The sequence below is a fragment of the Podarcis liolepis genome (assembly GCF_965112155.1).
Source record: "Podarcis liolepis genome assembly, chromosome: 14".
In the NCBI taxonomy this organism is placed as follows: domain Eukaryota; kingdom Metazoa; phylum Chordata; class Lepidosauria; order Squamata; family Lacertidae; genus Podarcis; species Podarcis liolepis.
In genome coordinates, this window is record NC_139569.1 from 23,836,433 (window position 1) to 23,862,099 (window position 25,667).

The following is a 25,667-nucleotide window of genomic DNA, read 5'->3' on the forward strand; positions in this document are numbered from 1 at the left end:
AGAGCTGCTCGTTCTGATGGTAAAAGCTGTTCAACAGTGGAATGGACTTCCTCAGGTGGTGGACTCTTCTTCCTCAGAGGTTTTAAGGCAGAGGTTGGATGGTCGTCTGTCATGGATGCTTTAGTTGAGATTCCTGCATTGCAGGGAGTTGGATTAGATGACCCTCTGGCGCCATTCCAACTCTGCAGTTAGACTATTCTATGATTCTAAGTCCAGATGTTGCTATAAATGCATGGCCCTGATAGACTTCTGAGACAAATGTGGGGGGCATATACCTTTTCGAGAACATAACACTAAGCACCGGTTTTGTTTCAGTGTATTCATGTTTGCAACTATTCAAAGCAGCGACAAAGTTGGACTGGAGTCCAGAAACATCTTAGGAGAAGCCCTTTTTACAATTCCTCCTGGGTTTCCACCTTCCCCTTCACCAGGTGCTTCTTCTGTGGGCCCTGGAACACAAGCAGAAAAAAATGGCCATGGAATCTTAAAAGCTATGCAAGAAAAAAGGCAATAATTTGCATCAGGGGCAAAAGGGGACTTTTGTACCTTTCTGCTCTTTTTGCCTTTTTGTCTCCACAAGGAGTGAGAGGTATTGGAGATGTTGCAGGGCAGCCTGTTTTCCTGACTGGTGCAAAACAGCCCTTCATTTCCAACAAATGTGGCTAGCAGGGGTAGGCAACATGGTGCCTCCTCTCCAGGTGTTCTGGACTAACAAATCTCATCACTTCTATCCTTCAGGTGAAAGAGAGAGCAGGACAATACCTAATGGAGTATCTTTGGCTGGTATTTGGCCACATTCCCCTGGCTGGGGCCTTCCAGATGCTTTGAACTACAACTACCATCAGCCTCATCCAGCACAGCCATACGGTGCTGTGCCTGATGGGAGTTGAAGTCCAAACATCTGGAAGGCACCAGATTGGGGAAGCCTGGTCATCCACCTAATGCTTTCCCTAAAATTTATCACTTTTTTGGTTTGAATTGAAATAGAAAATATATTTTCTACTTGGGATCAAAAAAATCTGTTCTTAGGTGATGTATAAATCTCAAAGAGGATATTGCAAAGCTGGATAAGGCGCGGGAAAGGGTAATCAAAATTATCAGGGGTGTTAGAGCAACTTTCCTATGCAGAAAGGCTACAATATTGGGGGCTTCTTAAGTGTTGGGGGGAGGCAAATATGATAGGACTTGACAGAAGTTTGCACAAGTTTGTATGATGTGGAGATATCTCCCCCCATAATACTAGAACCCAATGGAGACAAGCTGAAACTTGGGTAGCTGTGATTCTTGCATTGCAAGGGCTGGGATCCCTGGGGTCCCTTCCAACACTACAGTTCTATGATTCGTTAAGTTTCAGGACAGAGAAAAGAAATGGCACGATGGGGTTGTGCTTCTTAGATGTGCCCCGGGTAGGAAGAAGTTTTAGGACCCTTATCCCAAATATTGGTTGGCAGCGCGGCTTCCCCCAGTCACATTTGGTCACATATCCTTCTCAAAGGGTTTTTTCTTCTCTGCATCATGTTTTGCGGCTAAGACTCACCATGAAAGCACGCTTTTCTTGCGCCGTCTGGAAGTGTCCATGACCAAACTTTGAGGTCGTGTCAATGAATTTCAGCTCCACAGGTTCCAGGGCCTTTCTGCTTCTATGGACCAGAAGAGACTGGAAGAAGGGAAAGGGGTCCATTAAATGAAAGTGCAAGGGTGAGGGGGCAGAGTTTTCTGTGGGGAATCGCTTGTTGAACATGGACAACTTAGCTGAGTGACATGGGGACAACCCTACCATTAGGCAAGGTGAGACGGCCACCTCAGGTGGGAAGATATGGGGGTGAGGCAGCCCCTTGACTATTCTCCATATGTTGGTCTTACACCATTTGTTGGTATCCGTCTGTCTCGAGAGACAATGGAATGCACTTCTAGGGGAGAAGTCAAACCGCTGGAGAATCACAGTGCCTGCTGTGGCTGCAGAGACCGGTAACTTGTAACTGCTGCCTCAACCCAATGTACAGTAAGTTTGTACTGGTGGCGGGCAATTTAGGTGCAAAACCCATGCCACAGGCCAGTCCCTGGTCTGTCGAAAGGGAACCTTGCTAGGTCAAGGTTAACAATAATAAATAGTCTTAAACCATAAGAACAAGAATGATTGCTTAACATTTATCTCCTGTCTTCCTTAAGGTGTTTACAAAGGCTGCTCATTGTATTTCATGTTTCTTAACTTCTAGTGGTCCTCACAACACTCCTGTAAGGCAGGCCAATGTTATTGTCCCCACAGCAGCTCCCAAAGCCCTTCAGAGAATGGACGCCTAGCTGTAGCCCCAACTTCCCTTCTCCCTCAGGAACAAAGCACCTACAGTCTTGAGCCATTATTAGTACTACTGTTGATTATTACTGCGATTCATTTCCCACCCTTCACCATCAGGTCCCAGGGTGGGTTATGACAATTTAAGAGTCAATATTAAAAACAGTTTTAAACAAATTAAAGCCCCTGGAATAAGGTGACTACCAAAGACAGATATCTGATGTGTCAAGAGAGGTATATTCAGCATACAACAGACACTGTCTAGCAAAGGTGAACAACTTTGAGGCTGCTCCAGAGATTACTCTCTCCCGGACTACTACCACCCCAAATGCCTGAGGGTGGTGCAGATTCCAAGAGGGCCCCTTCTGCTGACCTTAACACCTGAGAGTGTGCCTGTAGGGAAGGAGGCAGTCTTTCAGACATTTGGGGCCTAAGTCATTTAGGGCTTTAAACACCTTTAATTGGACATGGAAATGAATTGGCCACCTGCTCATTGCTTGGGTCCAAATCCAATCAGTCTCCTGTGGGCCCCACCCACCCTCACAGGAAGTCACATCTCCCTCACAGTCCATGTCTCTGATACAGGCCTCACCTTCCTGAGGGTGAGCACCCGCTTCTTGGTGCCCACCACACAACCCTTCACCATCACGAAATCATTGTTGACTTCTCCGTACTTAGGGAATCCACCCTGGGGACATAAAGGTGTGTTAATGTAGAGAAGGAAGTCGCAGCGCCAGCAACAGAGTGCCCACCACAAATCTGGGCACAAGTACATAAGGGGAAGGACCATTGTCATAGTAATGGGTTCGAGTCCCACATTGGTCAAAAGATTCCTGCATTGCAGGGGGATTGGACTAGATGACCCTTGTGGTCCCTTCCAACTCTATGATTCTATTTTACCAGCGGGGTAATTGTTTTCTCGGTTGTGTCATAATTGGTGGAGGCGTTGTTCTTCACCACTTTGCCATCTTCTATGTGAACCCCACGCCCAATGCGGTAAACCTAAGGTGAAGAAGAGATGAGGCTCAGTTATGTTTGACTTTTGTTGCTGTTGTTAACAAAAGAAATAAAAATCCAAAATCAACTATTACTCCATCTTTCCACCTGGCACTTTTGAACCTGTACATGGAAACAGAATGGAATTTGAAAAGTACCAGCAGCCTGGAACTGTATCGTTAAATCCTGGAAGACCTTTAATCTTAATAGGATTTATAGCATTCAAGGGTTTTGCAAATTGCCCTTCTTAAAAAGATTTGTCACAAACCAAAACTATTTAAAGGGCAAAGCTTGAATGACCGGATTTTATTCATATATGGCGTGATTTTATTTCTTATTGAAATAGGCACCACCAATATATGCCAATATCTGGCTCTTTTAAGACTGTCTAGAATCTTTATTATCAATAATGATGGAACTCACAGGTGGAGAATACTTTTATTTTTATAAATCTCTATTACTTGTAAAGAGAATCTTTGTATGAGTAAATACTTTATAATACCTTTGGATCTGCGCTATACCTTTGTCCTTCTAGGCTGTGACACTTTATGGTTTACATTTTTGAGCCTTTGTTTCTTTTGAAAAATAAATTAACAGCAAAAGAAAGAGTTCAGGTGCTGGGGAGCTATTGCCATCAGCATTTCCCAGACTCCCAAGAGATTGGGTGAGCAGGTGGGTATGGAATGGTGACGTCAGCCTGGGGCCAACCAGCAACAGACTCAAGTCCATTGTGAATGGGCCCAAAAGAACAGGAAGGAAGGAAGGTGAAGGAAGAAGGGCACTGTACCTTCTTGTTAAGTTCTGTGCGGTGATGGTAGCCTTTCTGGCCAGCCCGGGCAATGGAGTAGCCCACCCGGGCAGGATGCCAGGCTCCAATGCATGCGACCTTACGCAGTCCTTTGTGAGTTTTCCTAGGGAGTTTCTTAGCATGCCATCGACTTGTCACACCTAAATGAAAAAGGTCATGTTGTTAGAGGTTGTTAAACTCTCCCTGCACGAGTTTTTCTCAGACAGCCCTAGAGGTGCCAGGGATCCATGCAAAGTTCAGCCTACCTCGACTATGCTATCTTCCTGAAAAATAAAGCACGATTCTAGTCCTCATAGAATCAGACTAAAGGGCTGATTGAAATAGAAACATAAGAAGCTTCCTTATGCTGATCAAGCCTTTGGTTCATCTATCTCAGCTGTCTACACTGATTAGCAAAGGTTCTTAAGGGTTTCAGAAGACTGGGGTTTCTTCCAGTCCTAGCTGGGGATACCAGAGACTGAACCCTGGAACTTTTTGCATTCAAACCAGATGCTCTACCACTGAGCTACAGCCCTTTCCTTTTTGGACTACAACTCACGTTAGCTCCCATCACCATGTCTAGGGCTTGTAGTCCAAAACATCAGGAGGGCACCAGGCTGGGGGGAGGCGCTCTAAGCCATGAAACAGAAAAAAGGCCTAGATGTTCTCAGCAGCAATGAGGTCTAGAAACTTGTTTTCCCAAAATCCTGGGTACTCCTGGAATCAATCATTTTCTTCTGGGACAGCATTTTGCATATATTGGGCCTCAAAGATTCCTACCACCCACCCTTTCCCCTCCCTTATCAAGACTATGATAGCAACTGCCCAAGTCAATCTGGCCACAATCTATGGCAGCCTTCCCCAGCCTGGTGCCCTCCTGATGTTTTGGACTACAACTCCCATCAGATCCAGCCAACAAGGCCATATTAGGCTGGGGGTGATGGGAGCCGTAGTCCAAAACCAGTGAGACCTGGGTGACCTTAGGTCAATCACTGCCTCTCATGGTTGTTGTAGGGATTGAAAGTGGGGGGGAGAGAACCATGTATGTCCCCTTGAGCTCCTGGGACAAAAAGGTGAGATAGCAATGCAATAAATAAGTAAAGTATTCAGGAAAACATCTCTATGCCAAGGCTCACCACTGCCCCTTCCTACCTTTCATCCCATGCCCCTTAGTGACACCAATGACGTCAATCATCTCGTTCTGGGAGAAGACGGTGCTGACGGGCACTTGCTTCTCCAGCTTCTCGTGAGCCCAGTCCACCTTCTCTGCCACGGTGCCCCCGTTCAGCTGGATCTCCATGATGTGAGCCTTCTTCTGCCTCAGTGGCAGGAGCTTCATCTGCAGCCAAAGAAGCTCAGCGTTAACACAATGCAACAGAGAAAGAGTGCCACCGCTTTGCAAAGCACCGTTCTTCCCTAGGGCTACCCCAAAGGATTATGGGAAGGCTTCACCTGGGTGTGCACAATGATGCGGATGACCTTGCAGTACTTCTTCATGGCTGCGAAATCCTTCTCCAGCTGCTTCTTCCCAGCCTCATCCTGCCATTTCTTGCAGTACTTGGTAAATGCTTTCTTCTTGCTCTTGTGCCTGAAAAGGAGAGACATATTCCATCACGTACCATCAGCCACAGGGTTTAGGCTGTGAAAAAGGAAACTTCTCTGCTAGAGATCATTAGGAAACGAACTGAAAATAAAGCTGCCAATTTCATAACGCTGTCATACAAATTTATGGTGCAACCCTGTTTGGAATAGGGACATCCTACCATACCCTCCAACATTTCCCCAGTGAAAACAGGGATGTCCTAAGGAAAAGTGGGACATTCCAGGATCAAATCAGAAACCAAGGCAGCTTCTGTAAATCCTGAACCGTCCCTGGAAAATAGGGACACTTGGAGGGTCTGCCACAGTTGGAGGCAGCAATGCTTCTGAATATCACTTGCTGGAAACCACAGGACAGAAGAGTGCTCTTGTGGTCGAATCCTCCTTGCAGTTTTCCTACAGGCAACTGGTTGGCCACTGTGAGAACAGGATGCTGGACTAAATGGGCCATTGGCCTGGCCCTGCAGGTTCCTCTAATGTTCTTATGCTATGTTCTTACTGCACATTTCCACCAAGGAATTTGCAAAACGACCTACCTGCGTAGTCTAGTCTCTCTGCAGCCTGGGGCCCTGTAGGTGTTTTGGACTACAACTCCCATTACTCCTAGCCAGCACAGCTGAGGCTGATGGGATTTGTAGTCCAAAACTCCTGGGGGGTGACCACTACCGGCACCTTTGGAGGAGGCAGAAGAAACCAGCTTAACACAGCTCATCAGCCAGCAGATGCTGCTCTAAGTCATTTACAAAAGGAAGCCCTTTCATGACACACCTCACGCTGCCCAATGGTAGGGTCAGCCCTGTCTGTAACAACCAGTTAGAGATGTTTCCTCCACATGTATGTACTGATTGGACATCTGCCATGTGGCACCTGTGGACCATTTTGTCTGCCCATTCCCTCTGTCCACCACACAGGAAACCGCTCACCAGTTCTTGTAGAAACGTCTTCTACATTCATCACTAATATGCTCTGCGAAGATGGTCTTGAAATTCCTCAGCCCCCTGGGCGTCTCGATGTAGCCCACCAGTCCAACGACCACCAAAGGTGGTGTCTCTATGATGGTGACAGCTTCCACCTCCTCCCTCTTTGAGACCTCTGAAAATTAAAGGAATGCAGATGAAACAGGCTTAGAATCACAGGAAACGGCCTGGTGCAGAGTTAGATTGCTGGTCCATCTAGCTCAGTATTCAGCTGGAATGGGAACCTTTGGCCCACAAGATTCTACAGTACCAGTGCTTTTTTTCCAGGGGGTACTCACAGGTACACAGTACCGCCACCTCTTTTAGTTGATGTTAAAAAGTGTGGCACTTAGCTGTAAAAACTTCATGGTGAGTATCGACACTTACTTTTCTATGAAAAAAAGCACTGTGCAGAACGACAACTGCCATCAGCCCCAGCAATATTAAATTACCCAAAATGCAAGACCCTTCATCACAGTGTTGTATAGGAGTAATTAATATGGTGGGCAACCATTGCAGATCAGATTTGGCTTCCAAATTCTTATTCTTATTCATATTGGATGTCCTGGTGGGGTTGAGTGGATGAGTGAGTGACTGCTGGCAGTAGCTGGGTCAGGCTAGTTGGTGATGGTTCCTTCTGAGCCCCAGGACCATCAGCAGATGCTCAATCATGCTGGGGGGGTTGATGCCTGAATTTGAACATAAGAACCTGCTTTATACCAACTTTGGTCCATCTAGCTCTTTGTTCTTACTCTGACTGGCAGCACCTCCCCAGGGCCTCAGCCAGAGAGAGGTTTTTCCCAGGCCACCTCTTTGCGACCCTACAACTGGAGATGCCTTTGAGGACCTTTCTGTGCTCCACCACTGAGCTACAGCCCTTTCCCCCAGCTTTGCATCAACTCCTCCCATGAATCCTTCCACTTACTTAGCCCCGGTCTGTAGTGTTCCCGGAGGATGTGAGTCATGCCTGCTTTGTAGCCCAGGAAGGCCGTCAGGTGAACCGGTTTGCTGGGGTCATCTTTGGGCCACGTCTTCACCTTCCCGCGGTGACGGTGGCTCCTCTTGTGAGGGAGGAAGCCCAGGTGGCCATGCCTGGGAGCTGAAAACTTGCGGTGGGACTGGGGGTGGGGACGAAAAAAGGGGTGAAAGTAAAGCACACCTACACCCACAAAGATAACGGTCATTGACCAAGAACTTCCCAGTGGGATTCCCAAGAACATCCCAGTGGGATGCTTTGGGATCTGAACTCCTGGTCTCCCAGGTCCCAGTCCAGCACAGTTATGATCCTCAGTACTTATGACAAGCTACTGATTAATACAGCAAAGGGGTCTGTGAGGCTGCAGAAATGCATTGAAGGGGCTGGGTGATCCTTGGTGTGAGGATAGGTCCATTACAAAGTTTATTGTGCTTCTGGGAAAATGCTGGAGAGTGTTTTATGTATTCAAAATATTTATATGCTGCTTCTCAGGGTACAGCCATCAGAATGAAGCTTACAAAAGTTCATTAACACTGCAAAACCATCACATGGTATCTCCCCATCACAAAACTCCCAGCCCCATTGTTCCTAGATCACCCACCGACCCCAAAGGCAGGCCTAGCCCACAGCAAGTCAGTACTGACCATGATCAGACGTCTTCTCAGTCCCGGTCGGCAGTAGCGAAAGAGGCCACCAGCAAGTGACTTGGTTGCCTAATACTAAAGATGTTTCTCGGCCCCCAAGACATAAATTTAGCAGCTGGCTTCATTCTGATGCTATATTAATTTCATACCCGGGCAAGCTGACAGGGGCCTGACACCACCAGCAATTGGAATGGAGACGAAAGGTCATCTTGGAAGCAGGGGTCTCAGTTTACCACCATGTGCAATTACCATCTATGTACGGCAGACGGGAAGGGTCAAAATTCTGCCTTGCCACCTGGGGAACATGTCAGTCGTACATCAGCCTAGGTAAGTGAAGGAATAAGGAAGTGTGCCCCAGAGGATGCACAGTGCTGTCTATTTGCCATTCAGCACCCACAGTTAATACATATAAACATAGGATTGGCACAGCTAGCAGATGAAAAGAAATTTGGGGAAAATATTTTGAGGATAAGGCTATCAGTGGCTACTGGCACAATGGCTATGTTCTATCTAAATCCACTGTCAAAAGCAGAATGCCATTGTGCTAATATCCTGTTATGTGAGCTTCCCAGAAGAGGCACCTGGTTGGCCACCATGAGAACAGGATACTGGACTAGATGGGCCATTGGTCTGATCCAGTAGCTGGGCACTTCTTACATTCTTAGGAGAAACTATATCTCAGGTACACTGAGACTCCTTATGACATAGAAGTCTACTGAAATTGGTATTGGTAAAGACACTTAACAGGTTACACACATGGTGCTGTATACCTCAAAAGTTAACCTAAAGAACTTTGGGAAACATTCTTTGGGAATGATCTCCCATATGTGGTGGAGTTGACCCATGATTCAAGTATGTTAGAATAAGGTGTTGGCAGAGTGCAGCAAATTAGCTGGGCACCTTATTGTTTAAAACAACAGCAAAAACCCCTGGCATTATTGACTATTTCTGACAAAACAGAACCAAACCAAACCATTTAGATACATAAACATATTTTTATTAGTAACTGTAAGACAAGTAGTAGCAAAACATTGGAAGGATGATGATGGATCTACAATGCAAGAATGGTATAACTATGTCTGGAACAATGCAGAGAAGTTGACCAAACCAGTTTAAGAATTGAGATGTCCGGACCATGATAACGATTTTGTGGACAAGTGGCTTTTCAGCGGAGGAAGAGATCAAATGAAACTGTTACACCACCTTCCAGGCATGGGACACTATGACATAATCTGTTGGAGTGAAAAAGCAAAATGCTTTATAAGGACATTATTTGTTGAGCCCAACATACCACATGTTGCAGATTAAAGGTTTGTTTGTTTGCTTGTTTGTTTGCTTGTTTGTTTTGGTGACTTCTCTCCTAGATTTTGTTAACCAAAATCTTCTACATAATCTTCTGTGTTCAGGTTGCCAGAGTTTTGTAGGTACAAGGCACCCATAATTATTAGTATTAGTAAAGTTTAGTATTAATCAAGGTTTGACTGAACTGTGCCAAATATGGGAATTCCTGGGTTTAAGCTTATGCTAGCAAGCCAGACTAACCTGGCAGGGCTAGCTGAGTGAAAGCCATTAAGGGGGGAAAAGCACAGTAAGGACTTATCAAGAAAATCATCAAGAGAGAGCAGAGACTGCCAGACAAGGAGGGGAAGGGGCCCTGCCCCCTCCTCCAGTGGTGTTGGTGGGTAGAGACCAAAGGGGTTTAGGATTTCAGGGTGGGGTAGGGAATGTCAGTTTTGCAAGTGGTTTGGGAAGCAGAGCAAGGTGGGGCAGAACATGATGGGGGAAGGCTATGAAAGAGGAGACAAAGAACATCCCCCCCCCCCCGTTATTTAAATCCAATGCTGTGCTTATGGACGAGGCCAGACCTGCTTGGGATGAGAATGCTCTGCTATCCCTTCATCTACATTTAGGCTGTATATATGTGCAAATAAACCATATTTCATAAGGACACCACAGTCTCTGCTGTGCCTCCTTGTCCCAAAAGGGAACACAAACCCTAGTCATCTTCTTCTTTGGTGATCACTCATAGCTGAGTAAGATTGTCTTCCATAAACATGGTTTTAACAATGAGTCCGTAAGTGACTGTGGAGGTCAATTCTGGATCCACACATCCTTCAGAATCTTGCACTGTTCAGAGATTGGGGTGGCATGTAACAATACTTTCCCCACTTCCCTTTCAATCCATTCCCTTTTCTGTCACATTTTTTTAGATTGTAAGCCAGAGTGAAGCAGCTTTTTTATTTTTATTTTTGTTTCCCAACATGCCCTGCCCCTCCCCCAGTGTTTTTAGCAACAGCCTGTTATGCAAAGATTTAGCTGGAGCTTTTCTTAGTATGATGATAAAAGTGGTAGAGAAAACTTTATTTGCTTAAATTTGTGATAACAGAATTAATATTAAAGCACAGAATCAGAGCCAGGGAAAAGGTGAGAACCCTTAAACCACGTGGTTTAACCCTATGTTTAAACCACATGGTTTCCACCCAAAGAATCATGGGAACTGTATTTTGTTAAGGGTGCTGGGAACTGTAGCTCAGTGAGGAGAAAACTACAGTTCTCAGGATTCTTTGGGGGGGGGTGTTATTCCCCCCTCTATTATCATATTTGAATCCTGCTTTATTTCATCCAAAGAGCTCTCTATTTTATTATCACAGCAACCCTATGAGCAAAGGAGGGACACTGACTGGCTGAAAGTGACGCAGTAAGGAATTTGAACACTAGTCTCTTATGTTCTTCATCCAGCCCATTCACGTTGTCTCTTTAGAGCTGCTTTACAAAGTTAAGCTTTTTGAAGGTGGCGTATAAATGTGACAAAGGCACTATTATTAAATTTATTAAAATCAATTATTACATGCGTATCCAAGCTTTCCTGTAAAAGGAATTCAAGGCGGCATATGTGGTTCTCCCTCTCTATTTAATCATCACAACAACCCTGTGAGGTGGGAAGGTAGGGAGGTGCAACACAGCCTGGCTCAAGATCACCCAGTGCTCTTCATGGCTGTGTGGGGATTTGAAACCTGGTCTGGCGTGACCTTTTCTGCCAATAACTACCAAACCATAAGATTGCCAGTTTATTTTAACTGTCTCTTATGACCATTAGCTTCTGAACAACTGGAAATTCAATGGGTGCAACTCCTATCGGGCTAATGAGACCCACAGTGGGGAAGAAAACTTCAGAGCAAGTCCTTGCAGACAGAGAACTACATATCCCAGCAGTCATCGGAAGATTTTTTAAAAATAAAACATTAGTAGGCGCATGCGCATTGCACCCTTTCGGCCCTCTAAAGCCAGTATTTACAAACTGCGCCTCCCATCACGCAGCGCGCGCGGCACGAGTGGCTGCGCATGCGCTCTTCTTTTCCTTAACCTGACCCGGTCCCTCTGCCAAGGAGGCCGCCATTTTGTCCGCATCGCTTTGCTCGCGCAAAGGCTGCAGCGATGCCCGAAGAGCCAGACCGAGATGTGTACCGCGCGCCGCCTTCTCGCACCCCTAAGACGGAGCTCACCAACCCGCTGTACCTGGTAGACCAGATATTTCGAGTCGTGGTCGACGCGCCGGTCACAGCCTGGAGGGGTGAGAAGGGGCGGGGCCAGGAGCTAAAGGGCGGAGTTAGAGAATGGGGAGGGAGGGAAGGGCTAGGGGCGGGGCCAGGAGTCTAGGGGCGGGGATTGGAACGGGGGCGGGGCTATAAACACAAAGGGGTGGAAGTGTGGGGCGGGGCTAGGAACTAGGGGGTGGAGTTAGAGTGGGGCGGGTACTACAATCAGGAATGGAGTGAAGGGCTGGGGCGGGGCCAGGAACCAAGGGGTGTGGCTCTGAGGTAAGGGTTGGGGGCTAGAATGCATAGGAAGGGCCACAAGGGTGTGGGCTCCAAACCTGGGGGGGGGGTTGTCTACAAGGCAGGAGAAAAAAAATAGGGGTGCTGGGGGGGGCTATATGAGTGTGTGCACTGCAGGGTTGGACCTGGGGTACAGCGAAGGCCTACAACAGGAGAGGCTAGGACCCCAGGTGATGGTATAGAACAGGGTTTCCCAAACTTGGGTCTCCATCTGATTTCGGACTACAACTCCCATCATCCCAAGCTAGCAGGACCAGTGGTCAGGGATGATGGGGATTGTAGTCCAAAAAAATTGCTAGAGGCCCTAGTCTGTAAAACACTGATCTATAAGTTTGGAAGGGCTGGGATGGTGCTAGAATGCAAGGGAGAGACCAAGAGAAAGCTGCAGAGCTAGAACAGGGGAGAAGCCAAATGCTAGGGAGGTTTTGCAAGTGGAGAAGGGGCTGAGTTGAGTAGAAGGAGGCTGGATGATGTTAAAGTCTGGGGTGGGGAACCAATGGTCCTCCGGATGTTGTTGGACACCCATTAGCTTCAGTCAGCATCCTAGAGACACAGCCTTTCTCAACCAGTGGGTCCCCAGATGTTGTTGGACTACAACTCCCATCACCCCTAGCTAGCAAGGCCAGAGCTCAGGGATGATGGGAGTTGTAGTCCAACAACATCTGGGGACCCACAGATTGAGAACTGCTGCTGGAGAGGCTTATCTTCCCCAGCTCTTGGATAAGTGGAGTGCAGGTTGGAAGAGGGGTAGATTTTATTCAATTCATCCTCCCCAACCTTGATGTTAACCTTGAGCCTAAATGTTTTGGGAAAACACCCTCATCCCCAGCCTGTACTGTCAGTGGTCAAGGATTATGGGATTTGTAGGAAGACTTCTCTTATGAGAGCTCCCTGCAAGGCATAATTTTCCACGAGTTGTGTCTGTCTTGGCTTTGTATTGCTTAAAAGACCTCTTTCGTTTGAATCTTGAAAAGCTTCTCTGGACATTTCACTCCTGCAGAATGGATAGAGCGCCAGCATGCAAAGAACAAGTTTTATTACTATCACCGAAACTTCCGCCGTGTGCCAGACTATACAGAATGCTTGGAGGACGACTACATATGTTACTATGAAGCAGAGATGCAGTGGAAGAGAGATAAGTACGTCTTCTCTTTTTCGGAGGGTGGGTAGGATTGCAGTTTGGCTCTCCTGCCAAATGTTTTGTTCTATGCAGAGTTGGGAGGATGTTGCCTACAGTCTTCTAAGGATTGAATGGTTTGCAGTATTGTTATTTGACTTTCAGGATAGAAGTAAGGATTGTTGGTTAGACAGTATCATCAGTGTATGTAGTGCTTGGGTCCCTGCCATAAGAAGCTTGCAGTTGGCCAGGAGCAGGAAACCTTGGGCCCAGTGGCCAAATGCGGCTGTCCAGTCTTCTCTTTCTAACCCTCAGGACTCTCTCCCCTGGCCACTGCTCCCTTTTTAACCCTGTTCTGCAACCTCCTTCAGTGTTTCTGCTTGGCTGGACACTGTTCTTGACCTCTGATAATGCCTCCTGCTTTCCTGGCTAGAGGGGTTTATGATTGTGTGTAGAAACTAGCCTACCATTCAAAAGTAAAAATATGCATTCATTGCTCTGCCCATTTTTGTCTCTGGCCCCACAGTCTATCGGCATGTGGCCCTTAAGATGTTTGCCCAGAAGAGAATGCGGCCTTCAACCTGAAAAGATTCTCCACTCCTGCAGAAGACAGTTGTGGAGGCAGGAATAGGCTGAGAAATTATTCCCCTAAAGACTGATGTTTTTGCTTTCCCTAGATCAAAGGAGGCTAATTTGTGGCCACCAGATGTGCTTGTACTTCAGCTTCCAACAAACCCAGACATCCTAACCAACTCCCACCATCAGTGATCTTTGCAGTCCAAAACATCTGGAGGGCACCATGTTAGCAAAGTCTGGCCTAGTGCAGGGGTGGGCCTTGCTAATATGGTGCCCTGTGCAGGGCCAAAATTTGATGCTGCCACCCCCCCAACCCAAATCCGCCTTCACTAAGCTGGGTAAGGAAGGTGCCAGGCTTTGGGAAGGAGGTGTGAGGCTCTCGCAGGATCCTAAAGTCCCTCCTTCCAAGTTCTCAAAGCTAGGCAAATGCTAACTAGTTTCTGAGAAGGAGGAAGGACTATAGGACCCTGTCAGAGCCCTCATGCCTTCTTCCCAAAGCTCAGCATTCACTAGGCTTTGGGAAGGAAGCAGGAAGGCAGCCCCTTGGCCCCTGCTCTCTGTGCAGGGAAACCAATTGTGCTGCCCTGAATCCACCTCTGCATATTGGTTCTAAAGTCCACATGGAAAATTTGAGTTGTGAAGAGGAGCTTGAAATAAATTACAGGGCAAGCCCTGCCAAAGAACTGGGGGGCAGTTCCGGACATAAGGGGTAGGAAGGGAGCAAGAGTGGGCTTGTTACAGAGAGGAGGAGACTTGAGAACAATAGAATTAAAAAAAGGAAAGTTGGAAGCAGGAATGTGGCTGCATATTAGATTGGGAGGGAGGCTGGGAAGTGGAGCGGACTATGGAGGGGTTTGTGGGACAATTAAAATAAGATAAAATAATCTTGTTGGACTGCTTGTATTATGTGTTTTTGATGTGTCATATGGACTTGGTGTAATTTTCTGTACAGAATTTCAATCCAGGGACTTAGGTAAAGTCTGTATTATTGCATTCTTCAAGTGTTTGTATCTCTCTCTTTCCACTCCCACAGGCTAGTTGATAGACAAATTGTGAGGATCATCCAGGAGAGAATGGGTGCTTGCAAGCAGCGGGAAGGACCCAGTTATTTGGAGAACTGTGCAGCAGAGTTACAGCACTTCAAAGAGGTGACCAAGGCCTATGACGACAGATGTGAGTCTATTAGTATATTGGGATTATTTCAAATTTACATCCCACTGTGAAAACAATCTGATGTAAAGGCTATGTTCCATCCTGAGCTCACACAGGTGGGATTGGGAAGCTGGTATGGAAGTCCACATCAGCACTTGGGGCAGCCTTGCCTCCCTGGTTCCTCCCAGATGTGCTTAGACTACAATTCACATGGGCCATGTTGGTAGAATTGAGAGTTCAGCTTCTTGTAGGAGGCATATTTTGCTGCTTTCCAAGTGGCTTCAAGACCTAGGGATGCCTGGATCAGCTACTGTCCTGCAGAGGAGCAAAGGTTCTTGCCTTATGAGTCGTGTTTTGGCTATGTGCGTACACATACAAAAATCCCCAAAGCTCAGCTCGACAGTAGTAGTAGTCAAGACTCTTGCATTCACCTTTGTGCAGGACAGAGAAAGGCAGAGGGCAGAAAGAGACAAGGAAAGCACCAATCTTAAAGTAAATGAATGACAGTGGAACTTGCTCTGAGCAGCAGGCCTAATGTTCTGATACTAGACTACCATTCAGTACAGCATTTTATTTTGCTGTTGTTTTTGCACTGTTTGGTTTCAAAATGCATTCTTGTTTTCTTTGTTGTTAAGTTCCTTTGATGTGATTTGGGGGGGCAGAAAAGTGGTATACAAATAAAATGAACTGTTTACTTTTTTGATGGCAAGTTAGCATGCTTAATATGTAATTCTGCAGTGGAAGTCTCCCCTTTTCTCTCAGATCATGATTGTTCTCCACTGTCATCCTAGATGGCGAACTTGGCGGCCTGGGAACTGCTCGCAAATGCTTAATGAAGCAGAAGCACCGGATGATTAAAGAAAGGAAGGAGGCCAAGGCAGCAGCTGAGGCACATTAAGTGTTCTGGTCACTTTGGCCTGGGATTTGCGCTCCAGACAGACAAACTAGCGTGTGTGTCTGCAGATTAGACACTGTATGGATGGTAAATCAAGCATCATCTGTGCTGTTCTCTCAGAACTACTGTAAACATATACAAGGCAGACTCAGAATGTATACTGGGAAGAAAATAAAGCTGTAAATGCAAATATTGTCTTTGCTTTGTAAACACAACAGGAAGGAGAAATGGGATTAAGAGGAAACTAGTGGAGAGGGTTGAAAAATGGCAGGATGGGTTTGCCTTCTTGAATTATGGCTAGAAACTAAAAATTGCCTTTACAAGTCACTGACACAAGTGGCAGGTATATAAGTTGCTTTTCTAGGTGCCTGGCTAACCACATACTATATATGTATGTAAAGGGTTTAAGAGGTGTACTTCCACAGCACACACTTCAAGAGAGTTTTATGTAGTCTGCTGTGAAAGCACCAGCTTAGATATGTTACTTTCCCAGTAACTGCAATTTGTTTTTTCTTTAGTAAACCCAACCATAGTCTTATGTCTTATGGGAACCAGGCAGAGGGTCTTCTCAGTTGTGGCACTTGCCCTATGGAACGCCCTCCCATCAGATGTCAAGGAAATAAACAACTGATTTTAGAAGGCAGCCCTGTTTAGGAAAGTTTTTAATGGCTGATGTTTTAATGTATTTTAACTATTTTGTTGGTAGCCGCCCAGAGTGGCTGGGGAAATCCAGCCAGATGGGCGGGGTATAAAGAATATTATTTATTGGGCAGTATAGTTCTGGTCAGAGCACCGGACTGCTCTTGTAGGTTAGGAATGATGGAGATTATGCCATTTGTAATTTTTTAAAACTAAAATAGAGTAAAAATGGGTAAGGTAGATCACTGGATCCAGCTTTGATGCAATTGTTTAAAGTGTCTTCCATTATTAAGCCATTTGCAGCCTTTGCAAAAAAGCCTTCGGGGGTGGGGGTTGTGGGAGTTGTTGGCCAAACACCAGCAGGGTACCAGGTAGGCTATTATATTACTGCTCTTCGAGTTCGTAGCTCTCTGCAGGTTAACGTACTGTGGCTTTTAAGATCCTGTACATAGTTCTCCAAACTCCAGTTAGTAAATGTTGATCTAGAAAAAAAAGACATTCCTCCACCACCAAGGGATAACCCATACCCATGGCCTTGAGAAGACTGAGCATTAAACCCTACATTAAAACAGACTGGATTTTAAAAGCTGGTTGGACACCACCTTCCAACAACTCCTGCAGCCAAGCTGGTGCCAAATGTATTGCTCCGCTTTCCTTTTGACCACATCAGTGAGGCTGAGGGGGAGCACTGTCATCTGTGCAGCCCAGGACCTCCATAAACCCTACCCAGGCTTGCACCCTGCAGAGGTCACTTGTGTGTTAACACAGCAAAAATGTGGTAGGCAGCAGTTTCTCTACAGCCACAGCAGGCACTGTGACTCCCCAGTGGTTTGACGTCATCCCCAGTAGTGCACTCCATTCTCTCAAGACAGACTGAGGCAACAAGTCTTTCTGAGCACGTACCCCCCCCCCCAATGCTGTTCAATGCAACTCTACTGGATGTGACTTTTACCCAGATCTTTTGGGGAAGAATATGTGCACAGCACTTGTTCAAAAATCCAAATGGGCCTGTGTCTTACAAAGGGTGGCAATATCCTTTTTTCCGATGGCTATAGCTACACATGAGGAAATCCCACCCCCAGAAAAGATGTGGGTTACCGAACAGTCTTGCTCAGCCACTGAAATGAATTGACCGGCTAGTCATGTCCATTAATTTCAAGTCTACTCAGAGCATGACTAATACTGGGATACAATCCTGTAAGGCAGTAAATCCCCTTTAATGCTGTTCAAGAGCTCCTAAAATATCAATGTCATATGCTAGGTCCAACCTATACTGGGCACTTGCTAGCACTATAATTAAAAGATCAGACATTCAAGTAAGATAAAGCTACTAATGGCAATGTTCTATCTTCACTAAAGACAGGATGCCTCTGAATGCCACTTATGAAAGGTGGTGGTGTACCCAGGTTCTGCTTTGGAAGCTTGCCAACCGGCTTCTATAAGAACAGGATGCTGGACTAGATGAGCTCTTTTGGCCTGATCCAGCAGCCACACTTTATGTTCTTTTATTTCCTCTGGAGGCACCAACGTCCTATAACCCATCCAACAACAAACACTACACACAATCTGCCAGACTGGTTTAAAAATCACACTTGGTCACTTTATTTTAAAGGACATCTTTTAGGTAGTTGCCACAGCAGCTGCTTGGGTCCTCTGCACAGACACTCTGGTAGCGTGAGTCTTTGCAAGATGATCAGTGAACTCCTGCAGGGAAAGGCAAAGAGACCATAAACATACGAATTGTTTCTGAACTTCATTCACCCCAGGTAATCTTTTGAAGTGGTCAAACCTGCTAACTGCAGCTTGACCTGATGGCAGCAGCTATATTCTGTTAAACACAGCCCTCAAAAGAATTGAAATGCTGGTTCTTATATGGATTCATGATTAATAATGTACCCCCACCCCTGCCTATGAGCACAGATTCATGAAATAAAGCTAATTCCCAAAGACATCTTAAATGCATGCTACAGCTCTCAAGGCTGCTCTTACCTGATAAGGTGACTTGGTGAACACAGTCTCTTTCCACAGATCAGGGGTAAGGTAACTATAGGTCTTTGAGATGGCATCAAAGGTGGCCTTGGCTACAGAAAAAGAAAGATCATACACGGTCACCAATGTACACGAGACTGAGCTGGCAGCACCAAAACCAGTTGTTGCTACTGGAAAAATATAATTGCCTTGTTGAGTATGAAAAGGAACAGGGAGACTATTTCATTGAATCTCACTGCCGTGCAAACAAACTCATTCGCTTTCCCTCTCGAAAAACGACAGTTGCACCACTTGGACCAGGTACAACTGAGCAGAGCGGAGAGAGTTTTACTAAAACACATCCCAAAAGGCAGTACTTACTCTGTTGTGTGTCTGAAAACGTATACACACAAAGTATAGCTGCACCTCAGCCAGGTGCCCTCCAGATTTTTAGACTACAGCTTCCATCAGTCCCAACAGGAAGGTACAAAGTTGGCAAAGGCTGAAGTATTTCTCACCTCTTAACCAAAAGTCCTAGAGAAATTGGCAGCTTGCCAGACTTTTCTTCCTTCTGGCCCATGATGCCTACTGCTGCCCTTTACATGAATTACTTGTAACAGTGACACAATCTATTGCACTGCACTGTCATTTTTCAAGACAGGACCAAGTAAATTGAGAAGTATAGAAACGTACCAAAGTTGCCCAAGGTGGCAGTGCAGCCCCTTGCTGATGTGTAACAGTCGTCAATACCAGCCATCATCAGCAATTTTTTGGGAACTGGGGCAGACACAATTCCAGTACCACGTGGCGCAGGGATGAGACGCACAAGTACGGAGCCACATCGACCTGTTACCTAAACAAACACAAGTTTCACACAGTAAGAAACTGGCATGGATATTTTAATGTCAATAAGCCTAGTTTGAAGTCCCAAGCCCTGGTTTAGCAAAGTGTCAAACGTTACCTTGCAAGGTACAGTGTGCGGCTTGCCGATCTTGTTCCCCCAGTAGCCTCTCCTCACGGGCACAATGGACAGCTTCGCAAGAATGATGGCCCCACGGATGGCGGTGGCAACTTCCTTGGAGCACTTGACCCCAAGACCAACATGACCATTGTAGTCACCAATCGCCACAAAGGCCTGAAAAGGAAGACGAGAGAAGCCTCATCAGGGCTGCAGCTAAAATCCACATATCCCTTAACCATAGCACAGAAGCCTCAACAGAACATGCCAGTGTTAAACAGGCATTCCTGAGGAACACAGGCACCCTGATCATGTCAACTTAAAACAGGATGTGCATGTCAATTCATCTGTTTAGAATCCACTTCTCTTTATCTGCCTTCCTCAACTTGGTGCCCTCCAGATGTTTTGGACTACAACTCACATCAGCCCAAACAGTGGCAATTATGGGAGTTTTAGTCCAGCAACAAATTGGGAGCCCAATTTTGGCCAACCCTGTGAGATGATTCGAGGCGGCTGCCCTCTGCAGGATTAATTACTCTGGCTTTGCCTCTTACCAATCAGCCTCTGCCGTTGGCTGTCAATTCTCTAGCATCTCTACATCATATGCGATTGGCTCAGAGATTTGGCAAGGCAGACGCAAACAGGTAAGTAGCTCATTCAAAATTGTAAAAGAGCAAGCTCTGTCAACGGTAAGTGTGCTCCTGCCCTGGCCCAAAACTAACACACTTCAGGGCCAGACTGAATGTGTCTCCAAGAAAACAATTTTTTGGGTGAATTTCTGCTGTAAAGCCCAATTGAAAATAGACAGATCAATTTCTGCCTGAGCCCAATTGAAAATAGACAGATCAATTTCTGGAATTCATATGGATGCAAAACGTTACCTTGAACCTGGTGCGCTGACCAGCCCGGGTTTGTTTCTGAACAGGCATGATCTTCAAAACCTCATCCTTCAGGGATGAGCCCAGGAAAAAGTCAATGATTTCAGACTCCTGTGAAGGCAACATTAACTGATCAGTTCTCTAGCAGTAAGCATAAATTAATCACAAAGTTTGCTGTGTTAAAACAAGGATATGTCTCAGGAGAAGAATTGCATCTGGCTAGTTGGCCAGATCCAGACTTCTTCCATACCCCATTGTGACAAGTAGGCAAGGTTCACCTGTCAAAAATCTGACACAAAATGCAGTGTTTTCCTTTGCCCATGTGATCTGAAAGGAAAGATTTCCTTACAGTGCTTGCTTTAAGTGCCCAACAGTTGATCAGTGCTGAGCAGCAACAATAGCAAGCCTTGCTTACCAAGGAACAATTGGGAGAATACTTTAAGGCTCCAATTGTTCCTTTGCAACCCTGTCACGTATGATGTCCCCAGAGACCCACAAGGAGAGCATTACGGCAACAGACCTCTGCTGTTGCTGTTCCCCAGCTGCTGACATTCAATGGCATAGCAGTAGCTCTGAACACAAGATGACTTCAGACAGCCATCATGGAGAGCCACCACCAACTGACCTCTTCTCCTTAGGGGAAAAGAGACAGCACCTGCCTTTTATGCAGGTCCTGGATTCATTCCTCAGAATGTCCGGGTTATGTCTGAGAATGCCTCATGCATTAACCTTGGATGGTTGCTGCCACTCAATGTAGAGACAATACTGAACTAGATAGACCAATGATCTGACTTTAAAAAAAAATCTAATCAAACAATCTTGTGACAGTGAATTTCATCAATTATACATACAGTGTGAAAAAGTATTATCTTTTGACTGTATGGAATTTTCGGCTAATCAGTTTCATTGGACAGCTACTGCCCAAAACCCCTCCTCTTGGTAAACTTTACCAATGGAAAAACACAGTGAATCGTTCTCAGTCCTGAGAAACCCTACAGAGCCCTTAACATAGAGCAAATACCTTGATTGGAAGGGAGAAAAGATAAATCTCCTCCAGAGACTTGATCTTCATGTCCTTTACTAGGCGACCAAGTTTGGTGACTGGAATCCACTGGGGGGGGGGGGGAATGAAAGGCAATCAGTTCAAGCTGCTCAAACACTGTACATTGATCTTTATTCCATATATACAAGAAACACTGACTGCAGCCTTAGCCACCCTAACAGAAAAGTAACTACAATGTCAATCTTTTCCACAGAAAAGCTACGGGTAGAATTTGCTGTTAAAAAATGGGTATACAGAAGAAAGATTTTCATCTATTTGAATATAATCTATCAGCTCTGCTAATTTTCTATTTGTTTTTTTTTAAAATGCAGTTCATTCAAAAATAGCACCTCTCATCTGCTTTCTAGGAGTAGTCTGCCCCTACCACAATTTTCTTCTGCATACTTAAGAGCTGAGCCCTTGTTTGCCAGAGCTTTTTTGAAAAACCAAGGAAGCAGATTTAGTAAGATAATTTGATCATGGCGCTGGACATGGTTGAAACCCTAGCAACTCTAAAACCAAACCTATCTAAGGAAAGTTTCCATTTCTTAAATGTTTGCTCAAAAAACCTGAGCATCCCATGCTGGAAAGAGGCTGCTGGGAGTTGTAGTTCAAACACCTGTAGGGCACCAAAAAGGTGACTTGAACTCACTTCTTTGTCTTCAGCTTTGCCCCGAGCTCCACGCCCTCGGCCACGTCCCCTGCCACGGCCTCTCCCACGCCCTCGGCCTCCACTGCCAAAGCCTCCTCGGAAGCCTCCCCTGGCCGCAGCTCCTCCACCTGCAGCTGCTCCAGCTCCCCCTGCCCCTCCCGCAGCACCGGCGTCGTCCGCCATTTGCTGTAGAAACAAAACACATCAAACTTTTTAGTGCATTAAGCTCATGACATAATGGACAGTGACAGATATTGTGTTGGAACGGCAACAAAAACAGTAGGGAAAATTGTTTCTACCCTCAAGTAGCAAATGGAACCATATAGATGTGATCACATTTCAAAGTAGATGCAGGGTGCTGACCAAAGCACATTTTAGGAATCAGCAGCCCTAGGCAGTGACAGAAATGTGTCAAAATTCACAAGCACCAATGCCAAGAAAATTAAGATGCCCTAGATTTTCCCAGGTAGTTCCCATTTCATGGTTTCTTTTCAAAACGTTAAATTAATCACTACATGCAAGAACCATTTAAAGGGGGAGGGAGATGTACACCTGTCAATGAACTTATATCCCACCTTCTTGATCCCACGTTAAACCCACTGAATCCACCAACACAGTCCATAAAGCAGTTTGTACAATCAGAAAAACAAGAATAAGTAGCATGATGGCTACCACAGACCTTTAAAACAAAGTCTTGCTGTCTTCTAACGATCAACATTCCATAGCAACTTCACTCCCATTAGGGAGAAACCCCAAACCCTTCTCTAATTAGGCCATCCCCAAATTTCAACTTGGATGAGATGAACTTTTGTCATTCTGCTAGTCAACTCCCACTTCCTACCCAATTAGTTCCTTTCAGATCAGCTACAATGAAACTTTTCACTCATTCATCAAGCAGCAACATCAAGAGGGCCAGATACAGATTGCCAGTACCACTTCAGGCCGCACATTTCAATGGCTAAATCCTTTCCCCCTTGATATACTGTACTTCTAAATGCAAGAATGTATATAATTATTGATTCTGGAGAGGCTCAATCTCAACGTACGTTCTGAGATGCTAAAGTCTAATAAAAGGTTTCTGATCCATGTTGAACTGGGCCTCTGATTTGCCCATAACCCCATCACTATCTGAGGAAGAAAAAAACCCCAAATCCCTTCCTCCCCATGAGACGGGTACTGCTCCTAATCCCCATCGCGGTGGGCTTGCCCAAACTCCGGGCTCCCAGACCCTCGATGGCGACGGATTCAGCAACCTCCCCAGCCCCAAAAGAAACATGGCACAACTTACGTGTTCTCGACTAGAAGGCCGAAACCGCGCGGCGAGGCCTATTTATATGCCGCGCATCTCGCGAGAACTACTTCCTCGCGCGATACATACATGTTTCTCCGCCCCGCCCTTAACTAGAGCTAATGCGCAGCCGTAAGAGGCTTGTTATGTGTTATGCTGGAGGAGGGAGCCCCGGATCGAGCATGATTAAAAACCCAGGTTTATAAAAGTTAGGACGGGAGGAAGGAAGTTGCAGTTTCGCAGGCGCAAGGTAAGTGGAGGGTATGTAGCGGGAACGGGAGAAGGGGGGGGAGATGTGGTGTTTCAAATTGTATGGAAAAAGCAAGTTGTAGGTTACATTTATTTAGCTAAAAGATTGCTCTAAGAAGTTACGATTTTGCTGCTTTTAGGTTAAGTACTAAATCTCCCAGCATGCTCCTCGGCAGTTGGCCGTTGGGGCAGCTAGGCTTGGGGCGCGAGGGATGCTGGGATGTGTAGTTGCTTGCCACGCGCCTTTTTCTCGCTGGAGGCTCTTTCCCTCCACCGGGAGTTGAGGCCCGAAATTTGGTCTCCGAGCTAATGCGGGTACATTTGCACTGTTGCACGTCGGACTATGCAGCTTTCCGACCGGTGCACACGAGAATAGTGGAACGTCTGCCGCAAGACCAGCAGACCCTTATTTTCTGTCTCCACTTCAAAACAATTGTGGAAGCTAAAAGGAAAACTCACAAGCAACTTCGTTATCAACTCTCAGGGCGGCAAACATCTAAATGTTGAAAATGTACCATTGAAAAAATGCTTTTATTGAATTTTTGCACCTCCCTTAATGTAGGGAGGGACTTGCCATTAATTCGGGTGCCATTTCACGCGCTAAGCTGAACCTAGTTGGGGGGTGATTACATAAAAGTGAAACTAGGAGGATGGATACACCAAGGGCAGTTGATATATTGGAAGCCCGATGTGAGCTTGCTTTGAAGGAAGACCCACTAAATTCCATAGCGCTGCATGGCTCTCTCATTCCTCATTCCCAGCTTGAAACAGTTTAGTTCTGAGTGCTAGAAAACTCAGTAGGTGTTTACATTAGTTTGGGTTCTCTATTGTGCCTACAGGTTGTTAGGGCACTGTCTGAAAATCATCCCTGGCCTCTTCCAGTGGCCTTGGGTGAGATAACGGTGCGTAAAGCAAAGGGAGCATTAAGCTTATTGCCCAAAAGCTCAACGTGTTGGGCAATGAAACCCATGCTCCTATATGTCCCACGAGCAGAAGGATCCATGCAATAGATGTTTTTTGTTGTATTGTGAAATTGCTTTGAGATTATTCATAGCACGTGATCCATAAATGAAACCAATAAAAATATGCTATGTGGAAGGAAGGCATACAGTACTACAAAATCAAACCAGAGTGCTAACTTGTCTTCTTTTTCTACAGGCCCCATCTGCATTGGCGTGCTACTGGTTTCTGAAGATCTACCTTTTTACACACAAGTGTTCCCTTCATCTCACAACCCAAGGCTCCTGTTTTAATTGCTTTGTTTTAATGGAATTGTGTGTTTTTTGCATATTTTAATTATGAATGTTTTATATGTTAACATTGGGGAATTGTGTGTTTTTTTTGGCATATTTTAATTATGAATGTTTTATATGTTAACATTCGGGAATTGTGGGTTTTTTTTGCATATTTTAATTATGAATGTTTTATATGTTAACGCTGGGGGTCATAAGTTCTTATACTTGTACAATGCTTAGGGTCCTATTTTGGCAGCCTGCAGCAGAATCTTAGAAGTCTATACACCTTACACTTTGAAAGAAGATGGTTGGTATGTGGCCCACAATTGCCAACAGCAATGGTGGCAGGCTTCAAAGTGAAGAAAATTAGCCATTTTTGTTCACAAAGTCATTTTTGACTGACCCTGCTTGCAGTGATGTTGGAATATGTATGTGTTTTTTTTTTGTTTGCCCAGAAAATGTTAGTTTGGGGCATATAGTATGCTGGCTTTAGATCACAAGACAAATGTAATAAACATTGTTTTTTATACGTATTGTGTGTACTTCTTGATCACTTGTGAGTGTCTGAATAGGAGAGAGAAGCAGGGTGAACTTTCTCTAAATAAAATGCAGCAAAAGTATGAATACACTTCTTGGATTTGGGGCTTTTAGATAATACAACTGTAGCATTTTAAAGGGAACACTTCTGGATTGTGCTGCCTGATCAGGTGGGGAATCATTTTTAGGCTGAAGATGGCATTCCTTTCATGTCTGTTTATACACACGCCCCTCTCCTCCAGATAAGCAAGAGGCATTATCAGAGTTCAAGGACACATTCCAGCCAGGTGAAAACACTCAAGGATGGTGTAAAACAGGGCTGGCAAGGTCTGTGTCCTGGAGGAAGTCCAAGAGCTAGATAAAGAGAAGTTTAGCAATTTACATCAGTGTAATT

The 25,667-nt window shown here is 45.6% G+C and overlaps 3 protein-coding genes across 4 annotated transcripts; 1 reads left to right on the top strand and 2 right to left on the bottom strand.

Moving 5' to 3' along the window:
* Positions 1–304: 304 nt before the first annotated feature.
* Positions 305–8,412, bottom strand: RPL3L (ribosomal protein L3 like). 2 transcript variants are annotated; one of them, XM_083473926.1, is made up of 10 exons: positions 8,252–8,412; positions 7,557–7,749; positions 6,599–6,767; positions 5,529–5,664; positions 5,229–5,415; positions 4,077–4,237; positions 3,194–3,295; positions 2,886–2,981; positions 1,538–1,657; positions 305–449 (listed from the first exon to the last, which is right to left on the bottom strand). In XM_083473926.1, the coding sequence occupies exons 1-10, from the start codon at positions 8,252–8,254 to the stop codon at positions 393–395; spliced, it is 1,224 nt and encodes a 407-aa protein (XP_083330052.1). In that variant the 5' UTR covers positions 8,255–8,412; the 3' UTR covers positions 305–392. The 2 variants fall into 2 exon arrangements, with proteins under 2 accessions (XP_083330052.1, XP_083330053.1); XM_083473927.1 differs by lacking the exon at positions 2,886–2,981.
* Positions 8,413–11,594: 3,182 nt separating this feature from the next.
* Positions 11,595–16,017, top strand: NDUFB10 (NADH:ubiquinone oxidoreductase subunit B10). Its single transcript, XM_083473930.1, has 4 exons — positions 11,595–11,822; positions 13,088–13,226; positions 14,814–14,953; positions 15,724–16,017. The coding sequence occupies exons 1-4, from the start codon at positions 11,687–11,689 to the stop codon at positions 15,828–15,830; spliced, it is 522 nt and encodes a 173-aa protein (XP_083330056.1). The 5' UTR covers positions 11,595–11,686; the 3' UTR covers positions 15,831–16,017.
* A 2,024-nt stretch (positions 16,018–18,041) lies between these two features.
* RPS2 (ribosomal protein S2) lies at positions 18,042–23,356 on the bottom strand. The gene is made up of 8 exons (XM_083476131.1): positions 23,253–23,356; positions 21,965–22,150; positions 21,292–21,381; positions 20,274–20,381; positions 19,396–19,569; positions 19,128–19,287; positions 18,456–18,547; positions 18,042–18,170 (listed from the first exon to the last, which is right to left on the bottom strand). Exons 2-8 carry the CDS (start codon positions 22,145–22,147, stop codon positions 18,087–18,089), a joined length of 891 nt encoding a protein of 296 aa, XP_083332257.1. The 5' UTR covers positions 22,148–22,150; positions 23,253–23,356; the 3' UTR covers positions 18,042–18,086.
* Positions 23,357–25,667: the final 2,311 nt, after the last annotated feature.

Excerpts from the sequence above, each read along its gene's own strand:
- RPL3L (XM_083473926.1), bottom strand. Across the intron at positions 5,665-6,598 it reads AGACGTTTCTACAAGAACTG|GCACAAGAGCAAGAAGAAAG; the intron begins GTGAGCGGTTTC and ends TCTCCTTTTCAG. Across the intron at positions 5,416-5,528 it reads GCATCATTGTGCACACCCAG|ATGAAGCTCCTGCCACTGAG; the intron begins GTGAAGCCTTCC and ends CTTTGGCTGCAG.
- NDUFB10 (XM_083473930.1), top strand. The coding sequence starts at position 11,687 with ATGCCCGAAGAGCCAGACCGAGATGTGTACCGCGCGCCGCCTTCTCGC. Across the intron at positions 11,823-13,087 it reads GCCGGTCACAGCCTGGAGGG|AATGGATAGAGCGCCAGCAT; the intron begins GTGAGAAGGGGC and ends TCACTCCTGCAG. Across the intron at positions 13,227-14,813 it reads ATGCAGTGGAAGAGAGATAA|GCTAGTTGATAGACAAATTG; the intron begins GTACGTCTTCTC and ends CCACTCCCACAG.
- RPS2 (XM_083476131.1), bottom strand. The coding sequence starts at position 22,147 with ATGGCGGACGACGCCGGTGCTGCGGGAGGGGCAGGGGGAGCTGGAGCA. Across the intron at positions 18,548-19,127 it reads TGCCACCTTGGGCAACTTTG|CCAAGGCCACCTTTGATGCC; the intron begins GTACGTTTCTAT and ends CTTTTTCTGTAG. Across the intron at positions 18,171-18,455 it reads TCACCAAGTCACCTTATCAG|GAGTTCACTGATCATCTTGC; the intron begins GTAAGAGCAGCC and ends CTTTCCCTGCAG.